This window comes from Leuciscus leuciscus (assembly GCF_965113295.1).
Source record: "Leuciscus leuciscus genome assembly, chromosome: 20".
NCBI classification, from domain to species: Eukaryota; Metazoa; Chordata; class Actinopteri; order Cypriniformes; family Leuciscidae; genus Leuciscus; species Leuciscus leuciscus.
The window spans coordinates 13,183,548-13,200,221 of record NC_138744.1 but is presented as its reverse complement, the minus strand read 5'-3'; the positions used below and the strand labels follow the sequence as shown (position 1 = coordinate 13,200,221).

At 40.8% G+C, this 16,674-nt stretch overlaps 1 protein-coding gene across 1 annotated transcript; it reads left to right on the top strand.

Annotated features, from left to right (window-relative positions):
• The first annotated feature begins 11,518 nt into the window (after nucleotides 1–11,518).
• Nucleotides 11,519–16,148, top strand: ctsk (cathepsin K). The gene is made up of 8 exons (XM_082149883.1): nucleotides 11,519–11,676; nucleotides 12,063–12,200; nucleotides 12,757–12,879; nucleotides 13,549–13,701; nucleotides 13,973–14,191; nucleotides 15,001–15,166; nucleotides 15,261–15,369; nucleotides 15,477–16,148. Exons 2-8 carry the CDS (start codon nucleotides 12,069–12,071, stop codon nucleotides 15,574–15,576), a joined length of 1,002 nt encoding a protein of 333 aa, XP_082006009.1. The 5' UTR covers nucleotides 11,519–11,676; nucleotides 12,063–12,068; the 3' UTR covers nucleotides 15,577–16,148.
• The last annotated feature ends 526 nt before the right edge of the window (nucleotides 16,149–16,674 follow it).

The window sequence follows — 16,674 nt, the reverse complement described above, 5'->3', positions numbered from 1 at the left end:
TATTATTTATTGCTATTAATTATTACTCTTATATATTAAAATGTTGCACTGTAAAAGTATGTAGGCCTATTGCCTTGTTAAATAGCCTACTGTATTTTGTACATTCTCTCTGTATATTAGATAATTCATAGTTTTTACTTTTAATACATTTAACAATATATATTTTTTTAAATATAATATATATTTTTTAACTGTATAAGGTTTTTCTTTATTTTTTTTTAATACTTTTTGGTTAAAATAATCCTCTAATCAGGGTCAGATCTCCCAGGAACTAAAATAGCTTTTAATAAATGATTTTTAAGAACAGCCAATCACCTTCATTTTATAATACACAAAGTTTGGAGTTCACCATCTGTGGAGAGACAACAATGTTATATAACTTGCCTTAAAACATCTCTGAAAAAACCATGAGTAGCCACATAATCGCTAACATTCAGAATGCATTTATTCTTAACTAACTTCAGTGCCTTTTTAATGGACATAACACAACATTAACCAGCACCATTAATGTAAAAATGATATGTTATCCTTTATTTTATTCAATCTTTTTTTGTGAGGAGGAGAGGACAAGGATTGTACAGCCAATGAACCATAAATGTTAATTTTGGCACCAGTGTACAAATGAAATGAACAACAGGGGTGTGATATTTAGTCTAAAAAAAACAATGAATCATGCAGGTCATGCCATTTGTTCACAATAATAGTAAGGATGTTCCTAAATGGCAACAGGTTTTCATATGGTTATTTACTTATATTACAATCCATGGATAGCGCAAGTAAAATAGAAACAGAGATATCTGCACTGGAATAGCAGATAGTGGTTTGGGAGAACAGTGACACTCTCCACATTGCCTGTAGGTTTTTAATTAAATCTGGCCACTAGAGGGAAAACATTTCAAATGAAAGAAGGGACTGAGTGCAGAAAAGTCTCTAATATAAGAAGCATTCACCTTTATCCTCATTAAGCAGCTCTAAGTTCTTTAAACTTCACGAAAGTAATCCATCACAACAAGACTGGCCTATTTTACCAAACCCTTTGTCTTTTCATGTTACTGTCTGTCTAACTATAGCGTTATCAACTATAGAGATACTATAATATGATCAAATTGTCTGAATTAAATGCCTCAGACACTGGGACCAGACGGTTTAGATTTCGGGCGCGGAGATAAAAGCCTGGGGGCGGAATAAGGTTTAAAATGTCTATGTGTGTTGTTATGTGTTGCACGTTTGTTTCAGAAAGTTTGTCCTTGCATGTTTGCATGTTCGGCTTAAGCTATGAATGTATTGATTGACAAATTGAATTTATTTCTGCCATACATCTACAAAGGTTCTTATTGAGAATTAACATAGGTTTAGATGTGCTACTGAAAATGTTTCATTTGAATTCACCATTATGATGATCAGTGTTCTCTTTAATTGGGCTCTTGACCCTTGTCTTATTGTTAGCTTTTTCTCGCTTTTTCTAACAGTGTGTTTAAGAAAAAACATTATTTGCTGCAAAGGAAGCTAAACTCAAAGTTTATAAGGTTATGTTGGCTATTTTTTATGGTGATATCATCATAAAGTGGTTTAATTCACAGATCCCACAAAGTCTTTGTACTAATTAAAAAGTGTTTTGTCATTAATACACTTAAATGTAGCTCTATACCAACTCTCCCTTATTGAATATGAGGGAGATCTGTTAGTGTTTAATGTTCTGTTCTGTTGAGATTTAAAGTGTTTCTTTTGTTTTGTGAGGTTATCTGTCACGGTTGTTGAATGCATTGTTTCCTTTTCGTCTCGTGTCTGTGTTTGTTTATGTGTGAGTGGGCGTTGTCCCGCTCACGTGTCTGTCAGTGCTCCAGCTGATAATCATTATCATCACCATCACTGTTCACAGCTGCAATTCATTCCCGTTCCCTTCATATACTCACACCATTCTCTGTTCCAGTGTCGGATTGTTTGTTTGAGGTTCCATGGAGTAGCGGTCTCAGTGTTTCGTCTTGCCGTGTCTTCCTGCCGTTCGTGTTCTCCGTCACTGAGTTTTCACCGCACTCCAGCACCGGGCATTGGACTCTCACTTCACCGCACCAGCGCACCACAGACCATCAAGTCCCTGCACGAGCCTGAATCGCCGCCCACCAGAGAATCTGTGACTGTGTTTGCTTCTATCTGAGTTTAATAAACATAAAGTAACCTGCACTTGCTTCCAGTCTTGTTTCTACCATGACAGAACAATCCGACCAGACCATGGAAGCAGCAGGCGGCGCCGCGGCAACAATGGAGGACTTTGTTCGCGCAAGTATTCAAAGGATGGATGCACAGGACCGTCAACAAGGCGAAGCAGCGCGCGCGATTCAGGCTCTCGTCACGCAGGTGTCCGAGCTGACCCAGCGATTTCAACAGCTGCAACCTCCCGCTGCGCCAGCCGCACCGCCCGTCCCCCCCACACCACCGATGCCCGCCTCTCAGTCCGAGCCCCGCCTTCCGACTCCTGAGCCATACTCCGGTGAGCCTAACTTTTGCCGGCCGTTTTTGACTCGATGCGGTATGCATTTCGCACTCCAGCCCCGGACCTTCGAAAGAGAGGAGACTAAAGTGGCGTTTGTATTAACTTTACTGACCGGGAAAGCAGCACTGTGGGGGACGGCGGTGTGGGAAAACCAAGAGCCATGCTGTTCCTCGTTCCAGGACCTCTCTACAGAAATGAGACGGGTCTTCGACCGCGCGGTCGCGGGAAGAGAGGCTGCCAGGGTCTTGTCAGAATTGCGCCAGGGGGAGCGTTCGGTTTCTGACTATGCCATCGAGTTCAAGACCCTGGCGGCCGAGTGTCGCTGGAACGAGGAAGCGCAGTGGGATAGGTTCCTGCATGGGCTGGCCGACCGCGTCCAGAGGGAGATCTACGCCCTGGACCTGCCCCCTTCACTGAACGGACTTATAGACCTGGCTCTGAGGGTGGACGCTCGACTAGCCCGGGTCGGACCACGCGCTCTACCCAGCCTGCCTCGTGGAGGGGTGGAACACCAGCGGTCCAGTGGCATGGACGCGGCCGGTCCCTCCGATCCCGAGCCCATGCAGGTGGGTCGAGCTCGGCTTTCCCGGGAGGAGAGGGAGAGGCGGAGGTCCCAAGGCCTTTGCCTGTACTGCGGGGGAGCGGGACATTTTGCAGTTAACTGCCCGGTAAAAGGTCAAGCCCGATAGTAAACATGAGGCTACTATCGGGTGGGATCTCCGCCGAAAAGTCCTCATCTACATCCACCATCCTCCCGGTAAGACTTAGATGGTCTGTCCACGATCACCACTGCACCGCACTTGTGGACTCCGGGGCAGAAGGTAATTTTATGGATCGCACCTTTGCACTACAGTTTCAAGTCCCACTCAGAACACTTCCCCAAAGAATCACTGTACATGCACTCAATGGACAGTCACTACCAGCGATCTCCCAGACCACCGAGAACATCACGCTCATCACCTCAGGGAATCATGCAGAAATCATATCATTCTACATCATGGACTCCCATCACACCCCCATTGTCTTGGGCCACCCCTGGCTCAACCAACACAACCCCCGCATTGACTGGAAACGTAGAACTATATCAGCCTGGAGCACTGAATGTCATAGTTCGTGTCTTGTGTCTGCCTGTTCCGTTGTCTCTGTTTCTGTGTTGCAGGAGGAAGCAGTGGATTTATCAAACGTGCCCGCAGAGTACCGTGACCTGAGGGAAGTGTTCAGTAAGTCAAGGGCTGCTTCTCTCCCTCCGCACCGTCCCTACGACTGTGCTATAGATTTACTGCCAGGTAAGTCTCCGCCTAAAGGCAAGATTTATTCACTCTCGGTTCCGGAGAGGGAGGCTATGGAGAAATATATTTCTGATTCTCTAGCATCCGGGTTCATCCAACCTTCCTCATCTCCAGCGGGGGCGGGGTTCTTTTTTGTGGGGAAGAAGGACGGGTCGCTGCGACCTTGTATTGATTACCGGGGGTTGAACAACATCACGGTAAAGAATACTTATCCTTTGCCGTTGATGTCTTCAGCCTTCGAGAGGTTGCAGGGAGCGTCCATCTTCACAAAACTGGACTTACGTAATGCTTATCATTTGGTCCGTATCAGGAAGGGGGATGAATGGAAGACTGCTTTCAACACCCCTAGGGGGCACTTTGAATACTTGGTCATGCCTTTCGGTTTGTCCAACAGTCCCGCAGTCTTCCAAGCGCTCGTTAATGACGTGCTGCGAGACATGATCGATCAGTTTATTTATGTTTACCTGGATGACATTCTGATTTTTTCCTCGTCTCTCCAGGAACACGTGCAGCACGTCCGACGAGTACTCCAAAGGTTGCTAGAGAATGGGCTTTTTGTCAAGGCGGAGAAGTGCGCTTTTCATGCACAGTCGGTCCCTTTCTTAGGACACATCGTGTCGGCTGAGGGTATGCGTATGGATCCTGACAAAGTTAAGGCTGTGGTAGAGTGGCCAAACCCAGATTCCCGTAAGGCCCTACAGAGGTTTCTGGGGTTCGCCAACTTCTACCGGCGTTTTATTCGCAACTTTAGCCAACTAGCCGCACCTCTGACTGCCTTGACCTCCCCCAGAACTGCGTTCAGGTGGTCGGAAGCAGCCGAGACTGCTTTTTCCAACCTCAAGAGTCGCTTCGTTTCGGCTCCCATCTTAATCGCCCCTGATCCGTCACGCCAGTTTGTGGTGGAGGTCGACGCGTCAGAGGTGGGGGTAGGCGCAGTTCTTTCACAACGCTCTCCTTCAGACGACAAGATGCATCCATGCGCGTTTTTATCTCATCGCTTATCACCCGCTGAACGAAATGACGACATTGGCAACAGGGAGTTGTTGGCGGTCAAGTTAGCCTTGGAAGAGTGGCGCCACTGGTTAGAAGGGTCTGGGGTACCCTTTATCGTCTGGACCGATCATAAGAATCTGGAATACATTAGATCCGCCAAAAGGTTGAACTCCAGGCAGGCTCGGTGGGCACTTTTTTTCGGCCGTTTCGATTTTACCCTCTCATATCGTCCGGGTTCCAAAAACGTCAAACCCGATTCTTTGTCGCGTATTTTTGATCGATCCGAACACGCACCTACTCCCGAGCGTATTTTTTCAGAGACCCTAATTATCTCTACGCTCACATGGGAGGTCGAATCGAGAGTCAAGAAGGCTCTAGAAGGGGTAACGCCTCCGATCCGGTGCCCACCGAACCGCTTATTTGTGCCGGAGGAACTACGTCCAGACGTTATTCGGTGGGGTCATTGTTCTAGTCTAGCCTGTCATCCAGGAGTTAGTCGCACCCTCTATTTGGTCAAACAACGATTCTGGTGGCCGCTTATGGCTCGCGATGTTCACAATTTTGTTTTGGCTTGCTCAGTTTGCGCCATTGGCAAGTCGTCCAATCGACCCCCAGATGGGTTACTCCAACCGCTGTCGGTGCCTTCGAGACCCTGGTCCCATATCGCACTAGATTTTGTTACCGCCCTCCCACCCTCCCAGGGTAACACGGTAGTTTTAACCGTGGTGGACCGATTCTCGAAGGCAGCCCACTTTGTTCCCTTGCCCAAATTACCCTCAGCCAAGGAGACAGCGGTTGCAGTCGTTAATCACGTCTTTCGGTTACATGGCCTCCCGACAGACGTGGTGTCCGACAGGGGTCCCCAATTTGTGTCCAAATTTTGGCGAGAGTTTTGTAAGTTGCTGGGGGCGACGGTCAGCCTGTCTTCCGGGTTTCACCCCCAGAGCAATGGTCAAACTGAGAGAGCCAACCAAGACTTGGAGAGAACCTTGCGATGTACGGCTGCCAGGAATCCTTCCTCCTGGAGTCAACAACTGCCTATGGTGGAGTACGCCCACAATTCGTTGCCAGTGTCAGCTACGGGCCTATCTCCTTTTGAGTGTAGTATAGGATACCAGCCACCGGTTTTTCCTAGTCTGGAATCCGAAGTCGCGGTCCCCTCCGCTCACGCCTTCGTCCAGAGGTGTCACCACACATGGACGAGAGCCCGTGAGACTCTCCTCCGTGTGCGGGCGCGCACCAAGGCCAAAGCCGATCGCCACCGGTCTAGGCCTCCCGTATACGTCGTCGGTTCCAAAGTGTGGCTTTCTACCAAGAACATTCCGCTCCGCTCCGTATCTAATAAATTGGCTCCTAAATTCATTGGCCCGTTTTCTGTCACCAAGATTGTTAGTCCGGTGGCAGTCCGTCTCAACCTCCCTCCAGTGTACAGGAGAATTCATCCGGTATTCCACGTGTCCAAAATTAAGCCCGTTTTTTTTTCCCGTATTAATCCGCCTACCCCGGTTCCCCCACCGCCGCGCCTCGTAGATGGGGAACCATCCTATTCGGTCCGTCGTATTCTGGACTCTAGGCGGAGGGGACGCGGATTCCAGTACCTGGTGGACTGGGAAGGTTACGGTCCGGAGGAGAGAAGTTGGGTTCCGGCTCGTGACATCCTGGATCACTCTCTTATCGATGATTACAATCGACAGGTAAGGGAGTCTGGGAACGCCAGGAGGCGTTCCTAGAGGAGGGGGTACTGTCACGGTTGTTGAATGCATTGTTTCCTTTTCGTCTCGTGTCTGTGTTTGTTTATGTGTGAGTGGGCGTTGTCCCGCTCACGTGTCTGTCAGCGCTCCAGCTGATAATCATTATCATCACCATCACTGTTCACAGCTGCAATTCATTCCCGTTCCCTTCATATACTCACACCATTCTCTGTTCCAGTGTCGGATTGTTTGTTTGAGGTTCCATGGAGTAGCGGTCTCAGTGTTTCGTCTTGCCGTGTCTTCCTGCCGTTCGTGTTCTCCGTCACTGAGTTTTCACCGCACTCCAGCACCGGGCATTGGACTCTCACTTCACCGCACCAGCGCACCACAGACCATCAAGTCCCTGCACGAGCCTGAATCGCCGCCCACCAGAGAATCTGTGACTGTGTTTGCTTCTATCTGAGTTTAATAAACATAAAGTAACCTGCACTTGCTTCCAGTCTTGTTTCTACCATGACATTATCATTGTGCTGAAGAGTAGAGGCTGTGTTTTGGTTGAGGACGGAACAGAAAGAACATGTTGATGTTGTTCTGCATGTTGCTTTATTTAAAGGCGGTAACTGTGTAGTTGCCAATGCAGTGATATAGTTACATTAGCTCATGCATGTGTTATTGCTATAGCTTATGGTTAACTCCAAGATATTTTAGTTAAATTGATTTATTTTGGTTTAATTGTTCTGTTTAAATCAGTTGAGTTTCAGATACTCAAAGTAGCATTGTTTAGTTTATTTTTTCATTATTTTTTCATTATTTATTTAGTGTACTAGATTTGCATTAATTTGAATAGTAATTACTAAAATATTTTATTTAATAATAATTTAATAGTAATGCTAAAAGGTAATAGTAATAATGCACCCACATTACTAACACAGTATAAATATTAGTTTTTGAACTTAAATGGTTTAAGGCCATTAACAGTGAAATTACTGTTTTTTGTTGTTGTTGTTTTTCAGATTATCTGTGTTTTTAACTCGGATGTATTTTCAGTTTTTAACAGACATTCTCTGCAAACTGCTGACAGAAAATTACAGTTTTTTAACAGACATAGCTATCTTTAGATATTTATGGAGATATTTAGCTTTAAAATATTAAACCATATCCATTAATCTATTTGAAATATAAAATGATATCCAAAGATGTCTTACTGTCTGCCACTGTCTTAGTTTGCTTTGTCAGAAAATGCATGGGAGCCCTTTAATTAATTACTTCTCATTCAGAGCGTTTTCCTCCTTTCTAACACGTCTTCTGCAGCCACGGCCTTGGTATTCAGCCAGGAAATGGGATTATTTGCTTTTGTTTATTGTACATTTAAAAAGGATTGTAAAAGGATGTTTATCTCCTATCCCAGCACAACCTGACGAAATCTACTACATCATTCCCAGCATTCCATTCTCTCTCTCTCTCTCTCTCTCTCTCTCTCTCTCTCTCTCTCTCTCTCTCTCTCTCTCTCTCTCTCTCTCTCTCTCTCTCTCTCTCTTTCTCTCTCTCTCTCTCTCTCTCTCTCTCTCTCTCTCTCTCTCTCTCTCTCTCTCTCTCTCTCTCTCTCTCTCTCTCTCTCTCTCTCTCTTTCTCTCTCTCTCTCTCTCTCTCTCTCTCTCTCTCTCTATTTTTCTGTTTATCCATGTACACAACTCTCTCTGACCTGCCTTCACAAATGCTGTACTGACCTTGGCTTAGAGTTGCTGCACACTGATTTGTATTGGTCAAATCCTGCCATCACAAACCCTCAGATCCCTGTGCACGTGGCAGATGGTACAGTTGTGAAATTGTGAATGTGCTCTTGCTCTTCAAAGACTACAATAATGTAATAGTTTGCCAGGCCCGCTGTGTCTCAACTCTAATCCCCAGCATGTGCACATCTATGCATCAATGGTGGCGGCACTGGAAAACAAAAGCTAGCTCCAGTGATGGGATTAATGAATGCCTCAGCAGCACTTTTTTTCACTAAACTAAACTAAACTAAACTAAACTAAACTAAAATAAACTAAAATAAAATAAAATAAAATAAAATAAAATAAAATAAAATAAAATAAAATAAAATAAAATAAAATAAAATAAAATAAAATAAATTTAATATTAAATAATGAATGCACCTCATGACGTTGGTTGAAAGAAGCCCAGAGTGTAAAGCTTAACAAAAGTTGACTTCTTCGAGGTAGCTTAAATACATAGTTTTGATTTGTTTAACATTTTTCGGTCACCTGCATTTCTGTTATTTCATAATTTTGAGGACTTTACTGTTTCTCTCAAATGTAAAAAAAATTGGTATAGCTAGTTGTGTGCAAACTTTTGACTGGTAGTGTATAAACTATATACAATAGTGTAAAGAGAAGCTTTATGCATGGTTCTGTTGTTCTCATTCTGAACAATAATCTGCCAAAAAAAAATTTGAATCAAGAGTCTCGTGATAGTCATGGGATCAGACACATGACTGCAGCAAGGCATTCTGGGCTTCTTTAGCTGTGTGGTTAGACTGGAATGCAAAGTTATAGGAAACAGATGTTGAGTTTGCTGCCAACAGCTACCGGAGGGAGGTATCTTTGCTGTGTAACATGACTCAACAGTTGTGATGCTAGAGCTTTTTAATTCAATATTAATACAATAAAAATAATCTTTATCGTACATTAAATAATTTCACAACAATTTAATTGTGTTCACACCGACAATATCTGCACTCACAAAACGTTTAGAAATACAAGGCCTAATCCTTAATGCTTTAGAAAAACGACACTTAAACACGCACACACCATCACAGGCTCTGATGAGGATCAGATTAACCAAAAAAAAAATTTTTTTGTAACGCATGAATGAGCAGGTGTGTATTGCTGAAAAATGCTTCAATCATTTAATGTATCTGGGTCAAAGTCAATCCTTCCTTTCAGGTATTGTTAATATGTAATAATATCAAATTAATTCAACAGTGTTTGACCAAAGAAATGACAATTTAACAAGATGCACAGAAGTATCTGAAAGTTTATTTTTAGTGTACATGAATCTTACTCTGCTTAAATGCAGAAAAAGGTACAGGAAGAGAGTCTTGTTACACTACAAAAAGTGTTGAGTAGAAGTGCTGTGTTTTACAGTTGGGTATAGTGCTCAATGAATTGAAATTAGTAGCAACTACACAAAACATTTGTGCAAACTTAACTAATCCAGTCAGTGTTTAAAGTGGATTGAATAAATCTGGCACATGTTTTTTGTTCCCCATATACAAAAGCTGAAATAGTTCTTAGTCTGCTCAGTCTTGTCACCATGTCAGCAGGCTATGATGCTTTTGGCCTGTGATATTTATGGATTTGCTTGTATGTTTGTGAGTAATCTGCACATTGCATGAGCAACTAACACTAATGGGACTTTCCTCGACATACATTTATATCTTAGTGCTGACCGCATGCCTATAGGACATCATGGGTCAATTTTCATGTAGACCTCATACACTGACACATTGTGCAGGGAACTCAGGTTGTTGACTAACAAGGGGAGGTGTTCATGACAAGCTAACAGGGCCACATGAGAATGATGCTCAGAAAGAGGTGCTATTTATTGATACCATCAAATCAGTTGAGTTTGAACTAGCTTCTTCTAGCTAAAAAACAACCTGACATACTGGAAATGTGAGATGACTGAAGATGAACTTACTGAAGAAGGTTATGAACTAAGATGAGAAAATGTGCATTACTTCACCACATCCATACTTTTGCAGGATCCCCAACAGAAATGTAATTGCCTGAAAAGCTGGATGTGACTTTCTTTCTTTTGTTAGTAGGCCATATGACTAGCCAAGCAGAAGTATAAATGCTAATGAAAATCAATGGCAAAAAGAAAAAAACTGGCGTCAACATATAGGCCTAAGCAATTACCAAAACTTTAGGAAACGCTGCACAATATGTAAAACTTCTTATTTGTGTAAAATTATGGATCTATCTATCTGGCAACTGTAAGGTTTAGTTAATGATTAAGGGATCTCTAAAATATTATCTTGTTGTTAGATAGATAGATAGATAGATATACTTTATTGCAGACTCATGGTCCATACTTCATAAAAAACAACAGACAACACAAAATTAAAACACATCACATTAAATACATATTATAAAAATAAAAATAAAAATAAAAAAATAATAAAGGATTCTATCCTTTCAAAAGACAGTCATACCAGTGTCTCCAAAGTTTAGATGTAGGCCTATAGCGTATGGCACTATATTCAGTGTTAGTCAGTATCATGATGACACTATTTCCAGACTCATTAAGTCGACAAATGAAATTATACATGGTGTTTCTCAAAACAGCCTTCAATGTGTTAACTCCAGCAGACACAAACATGTCACTGGCACTAGTCCATCTAGGCTTTTTTTAACAAAAGTCTTAGTGCATCATTAAAAGCCACTTGTAGTTTCTGAAGGCTGGCTTTTTTGTAGTTCCACCAGAGATTTGCTGTGTACAGTGAAGTACAATATGCTCTGAATAAAGTTAATTTAACTTCATCAGAACAATAACCAAATTTCCGAAGGAGTACATTAGCTTGTGCATATAACATACGACACTGACGATAAATGTCCTCATCATCAGACAGACGGTCAGTGATCACATGACCAAGATATTTGACTTCATCACAAACCTTAAGGACATTACCAGACAACTTAAAGTCAGGGAATGTCATACATTTATCCTCTTTCGTTCGGCAGATCATGATTACACTTTTAGAAGGATTATATTTGACATCATGTTGTTCTCCAAACTCAGAACACAGTTTGAGAAGATGCTGGAGACCAGCTGTACTGGGACAAAACACTACCAAGTCATCAGCATACATTAGATGGTTTACTACTGAACTTCCAACCATACAGCCCATTCTGCGGTGGTGTTAGATACATTTATTTTAATTTCATTCCATTTTAAATCTCCTTTTCACGACCTTGGTAGGATACACTATTCCCAACTTCCCACTTTTCCTAAAACTGTAACTCGACACCTGACATCATCGCGTTTGGCTGGTGTTTTAGTGATTCCAGATGCAGCGTGACTTCTTCCCTTTCCCGCAACAAGAGTAACTTCCTCAAAACTCCAGCACATAAAAAGGTCGTCGTCTCGTCGACTAACCAGTTTTAAACCAGCATCTATCTTTTGTTCTGAACTTCTGGAAATCATCCAGGTAACCGTTCCTCATCGTCGCTCTGTAGTTTATTTTTCTATCATCTTAAATAGAGTTAACATTGTTAATATGATTTAACATTCGTAAAATAGGCTATTAAAAATCGAAACATTTGAAGTTCTATGTGCAGCTTTGTTGCTATACTTTCGCTTTCTTTTTGTTCACGAAACTTTTAAAATTAAAACCTTTTAACGCTATTTGTGAATGTAGACAGTAATTTTCTTCATCGGATATAACCACTCAGTCCATACTTCTCTAAACTGACCTAAATAGGTTGCAGTGGGGGTTTCGTTTTTGCTTGTGGTTTACGGTTAACACGCACGTAAGTTGCACGAGCATGTTATAGTATAGTGGGTTTACACATCTGCTGCATGTCTGTTTTTCAGGGCACTATGTATACATTTGGTGGAATTCCTATTCTCCTGGTGGTGTGGTGTGGACTAGCTCACACTCTGGACAATCTCTCACTGGATGAAGCATGGGAGAGCTGGAAAATCACCCATAGGAGGGAGTACAATGGCCTGGTGAGTAGCATCCTAAAAAGACTAACAAAAAAGTCAAATTTTGTTTCTTCAGGATGATAAAAGAGTTCAAGTTCCCCTGTAGTCAATATATTTATCCCTTAAAACTCATCTTTGATCACCAAAATGATATTTTCCTTGAAAAAATATTCTTCATGCCCAAATAGCTTGAATGCAACTCTACACCCTTGCCTCATTTAATATATGAGGTTCTATGAATATGCAAATTAGTCCCGCCTCCACTCACTCACACCAGCTGTTTGTGACGACAGAAACACCAGCGATTTCAAACTGTCTTCGGTTCAATGCAGTTTTAAGGAAAAATTCCACATATTCATATAAACAACATTAAAAGCTTGATTTTCACCTCAGGGGGACTTGAATTAGGTTGGTGAGCTAGTTTTCATCGTTTTTGTTTTTATGACTACATTGATTGAAATGTACTGGCTAAGTCCCTTTCTGATGGGGCTTTGTTTTTACATGCTCTACAGTAATAATTTTATTCGGTATTACTCATTGTTTGTGTAAAGTATTTACACGTGTGCTTCATGGTGGGCAGGATGAAGAGTCTATTCGACGGACGATTTGGGAGAAGAACATGCTGCTTATTGAGGCCCATAACAAAGAGTATGAACTGGGGATTCATACCTATAATCTGGGCATGAACCATTTTGGAGATATGGTAAGTATACTAATATTTGACTGCTGTGAAACATTTAACCCATATATATGTATATATATATATATATATATGTGTGTATGTGTGTGTATGTATATGTGTGTGAAACTGCCCAGTTTAAGATTAAAGGGATAGTTCACCCAAAAATGAAAATTCTGTCATCATTTACTCACCCTCAAGTTGTTTCAAACCTGTATGAATTTATTTTTTCTGCTGAACACAAAAGAAGATATTTTGAAAAATGTCGGTAACCAAACAGTTGATGGACCCCATTGACTTCCATAGTATTTTTTTTTTTTCCTACTATGGAAGTCATTGGGGTCCATCAACTGTTTGGTTACCGACATTTTTCAAAATATCTTCTTTTGTGTTCAGCAGAAAAAATAAATTCATACAGGTTTGAAACAACTTGAGGGTGAGTAAATGATGACAGAATTTTCATTTTTGGGTGAACTATCCCTTTAAGTTGTCAAAATTCAACATTGTTTTGTTATCTTACTTGCTAAACCTGTTTGCAGATAAGTAAGATTATGACAACAGGAATGTTTCATCAACAAAATATATATTTTAAAAGCCTGTTTACTGAAACTAGATCTAACTTGTTAACGTTTTTGAGGACTGATCAGGAATTAGAAGCGAGATCCTTTTTGTCCAATTCTTATCTCTCTGCAGACATTAGAAGAAGTGGCAGATAATGTGATGGGACTCCAAATGCCCATGTACCGGGAGTCAACAAACACGTTCGTGCCTGGTGACACAATGGAGAAGTTGCCCAAATCAATTGACTACCGTAAACTGGGATACGTCACTTCTGTCAAGAACCAAGTGAGGAAATTACAAAATATTCCAGTAATATTTCTTCATTCAGAGAATCATCATCCTCACATTAACTCCTGGTTGTAAGAAATGTGCTTTCAAACTTTTTTCCACAGAATGAGGGTTATCATTATAATCATCTGTTTAAATTTCAAACCAACTACAGTATTATTGTACTTGGGCGCCATCTAGTGGTTAAAACGATTAAGCTTATAGTTTTAAATCAGTAGAGTTTAGTCTGCTTCTTAGTAAAGTGCTGTTTTTCTCTTGCTCTCCTCAGGGTTCATGCGGCTCATGCTGGGCCTTTAGCTCTGTTGGGGCCTTGGAAGGTCAGCTGAAGAAGACCAAAGGTCAACTGGTAGACCTCAGTCCTCAGAACCTGGTGGACTGTGTGACTGACAATGACGGCTGTGGTGGAGGATACATGACAAATGCTTTCAGATACGTCGCAGACAACCAAGGCATTGATTCAGAGGAGGGCTACCCCTATGTTGGAACGGTATTAGTCAGCCTTAAAGACACCATGAAATAAATATTGAAAAATCTTAATTTTTATGGTATATTGCAGTATTTATTATAAATAATTTATCTGTGCACATCATTCTTTTTTTTAAATCCATGTGCTCTCATAATTTTTTTTATCAGAATAACTTTCCCTCTTTGTGTTTCACATTTAATGGATATGGATATGAATATTTAATGGATATTTCAGTTTATGTTTATGAGATTTTTAATTAAAAAATGTAATTAAAATGAAGAATTTAAATAAAATTAAATAATTACAACTAAATCCATAAAATGATCCAAAGATGGCAAACCCTGAAAAGTTCTATGAAGTGTCTAAAAGAACCCTTTAAGGTTCTGTATAGAACCTTTTGTTCTAAGAATGTAGCGACATATGAAGCACTGTTCACACAGTTTCACTGTGTGAACAGTTCACACACTTTTAAACCAAGCAGCTTTCTGTTGGTCAGCACAGCAATTTCACGTAACCAACTTGAGTGTAATCTGCATTTGGAATTTTTTCGCCCTCATGCGGAACTTCCAATCGTGTTGATTCCTATTTTGATGACTGTATTTCACCTGCAAAATTTCGCCGAGTCACGGTAAATGTGACCACATCTTTATGCTAACTGACTTAGAAGGCAAATCATTTTTTTTACTTTTTTTTTTTTACTTTTTTTTTACATTTTTTTTTACTTTTTTTTTTCAATTATTCATTTAAATGATTGGATTAAGGTCACAGCCAACCAATGATTTACCTGTTGACAGTCATAATTTTGTTCATCTCACTACTGCTCCCTGCAGGATCAGCAGTGTGCCTTCAACAGTTCAGCGAGGGCAGCCAGTTGTAAAGGGTATAAAGAGATTCCTGAGGGGAATGAGAGAGCACTGACTGCTGCTGTGGCAAAGGTGGGACCTGTGTCAGTGGGTATAGATGCCATGCAGTCCACCTTCCTTTACTACAAAAGCGGTAATTAACATCTACATATATATTGTCTGATTTGTGTTAAAATAAAGGTTACTAAGAAGACTGAAAGCTTGACCTTTATTATGTCCATTTCTAGGTGTGTACTATGATCCCAACTGCAACAAGGATGATGTCAACCATGCAGTGCTAGCTGTTGGTTACGGAGTCACACCGAAAGGCAAAAAGTACTGGATTGTGAAGAACAGGTGAGGAAAATCTGTTCCAAATAAATTGTTGTTAAAAAATAAATAAATGTGCTTTTAGCGTCTTCTCCTAATCCATCTGTGTTGTTGTTTTTTTTCTGCTTCTGAAGTTGGGGTGAAGACTGGGGAAAGAAGGGGTACGTCCTGATGGCTCGTAACCGTAACAATGCATGTGGCATTGCCAGCCTTGCCAGTTACCCAGTCATGTGAGAGCTGGAAGCAGGGAGCTCACAAGGGACCGAACTTGTCTGCTGCTGACCAATAATAAAAGGGACTCATTATCACTATCAATGTGCTCCAACATATAATAATGATTGGGAAACACTCTCTAAAAGAAACAATTCATTTTAATATCACAAGGTTGTGTATTTTTTCTCTTGTGTCTTAGATGTCTTAATCCCATGCAGTCGAAACTGTTTTGTGCAATATTTGAAATTCATAAGGGAAGTTTTGATATTGTGTTATTCAGTCTGCTATGTTTTTTTTTTCTTACTCCCCTGGTGGGATCTGAGATCTCTGTTTTATATTTTGATTATATAAATTACCAAGGGCTTTTTATTACCATATTAAATAAAACTGTTAATTTTGAGTACATCATACTTGGGTGAAGGTATCTTACTGTTTACCTCAAAATGCTAATTTTCTAATGTAAAATTCTAATGTAAAAAAGGTCACACTACTAACATTTTAATAAATTCAAGTCAATTCCACACCTCTCTCTGTACATGAAACATTATGTAAATTAATATTCAGAGAATAAAACATCAGTGCCAACCCCTTTATTTTGAATTCTGAGAACGTTTCTATAAACCATGGTAACCGTAAGACGTTCCTGTGTTTAGGAAGACTTAGTTTTAGTTTTGCTGAGGTGGAAGAGAAAGCATCAGAGAATTTATTTGGGGAAGTTGAAGCCAAGAAAAGAAATCAAAGACAGCACATACAGTATAATCAAGAGCTAAACTATCCTATGCTGTTTAAACAAAAATGATGACAGTTATGTTCTGTAGTAAGAAATCATATGACAATAACTGAACCACTTCCTCGTCACATGAATGACCCAGCTTTACCCTTTTGTGTTCACATTTAGTCATTTTAACTTAAAATCTTTGAAATTTGACTATTTAAAAACTCAACCTGAAAACAAAGAATACAACATCAGAACTTCAGTAATACATATGGATAATATACATACATAGTAATACATGCCACTATATAGTGCTAAAAATAAAAAAATGTATTTTATTTCACATTTGCTAAAAGTGAATCAATCACATTTAAGTTCAGTTTGTCTATAGATACAGTGCCACA

Bases quoted from the DNA above. Each gene is read 5' to 3' on its own strand.
- ctsk (XM_082149883.1), top strand. From the start codon at position 12,069: ATGTATACATTTGGTGGAATTCCTATTCTCCTGGTGGTGTGGTGTGGA. The intron at 12,880-13,548 runs GTAAGTATACTA...ATCTCTCTGCAG, and splicing joins TGAACCATTTTGGAGATATG to ACATTAGAAGAAGTGGCAGA. The intron at 15,370-15,476 runs GTGAGGAAAATC...CTGCTTCTGAAG, and splicing joins TACTGGATTGTGAAGAACAG to TTGGGGTGAAGACTGGGGAA.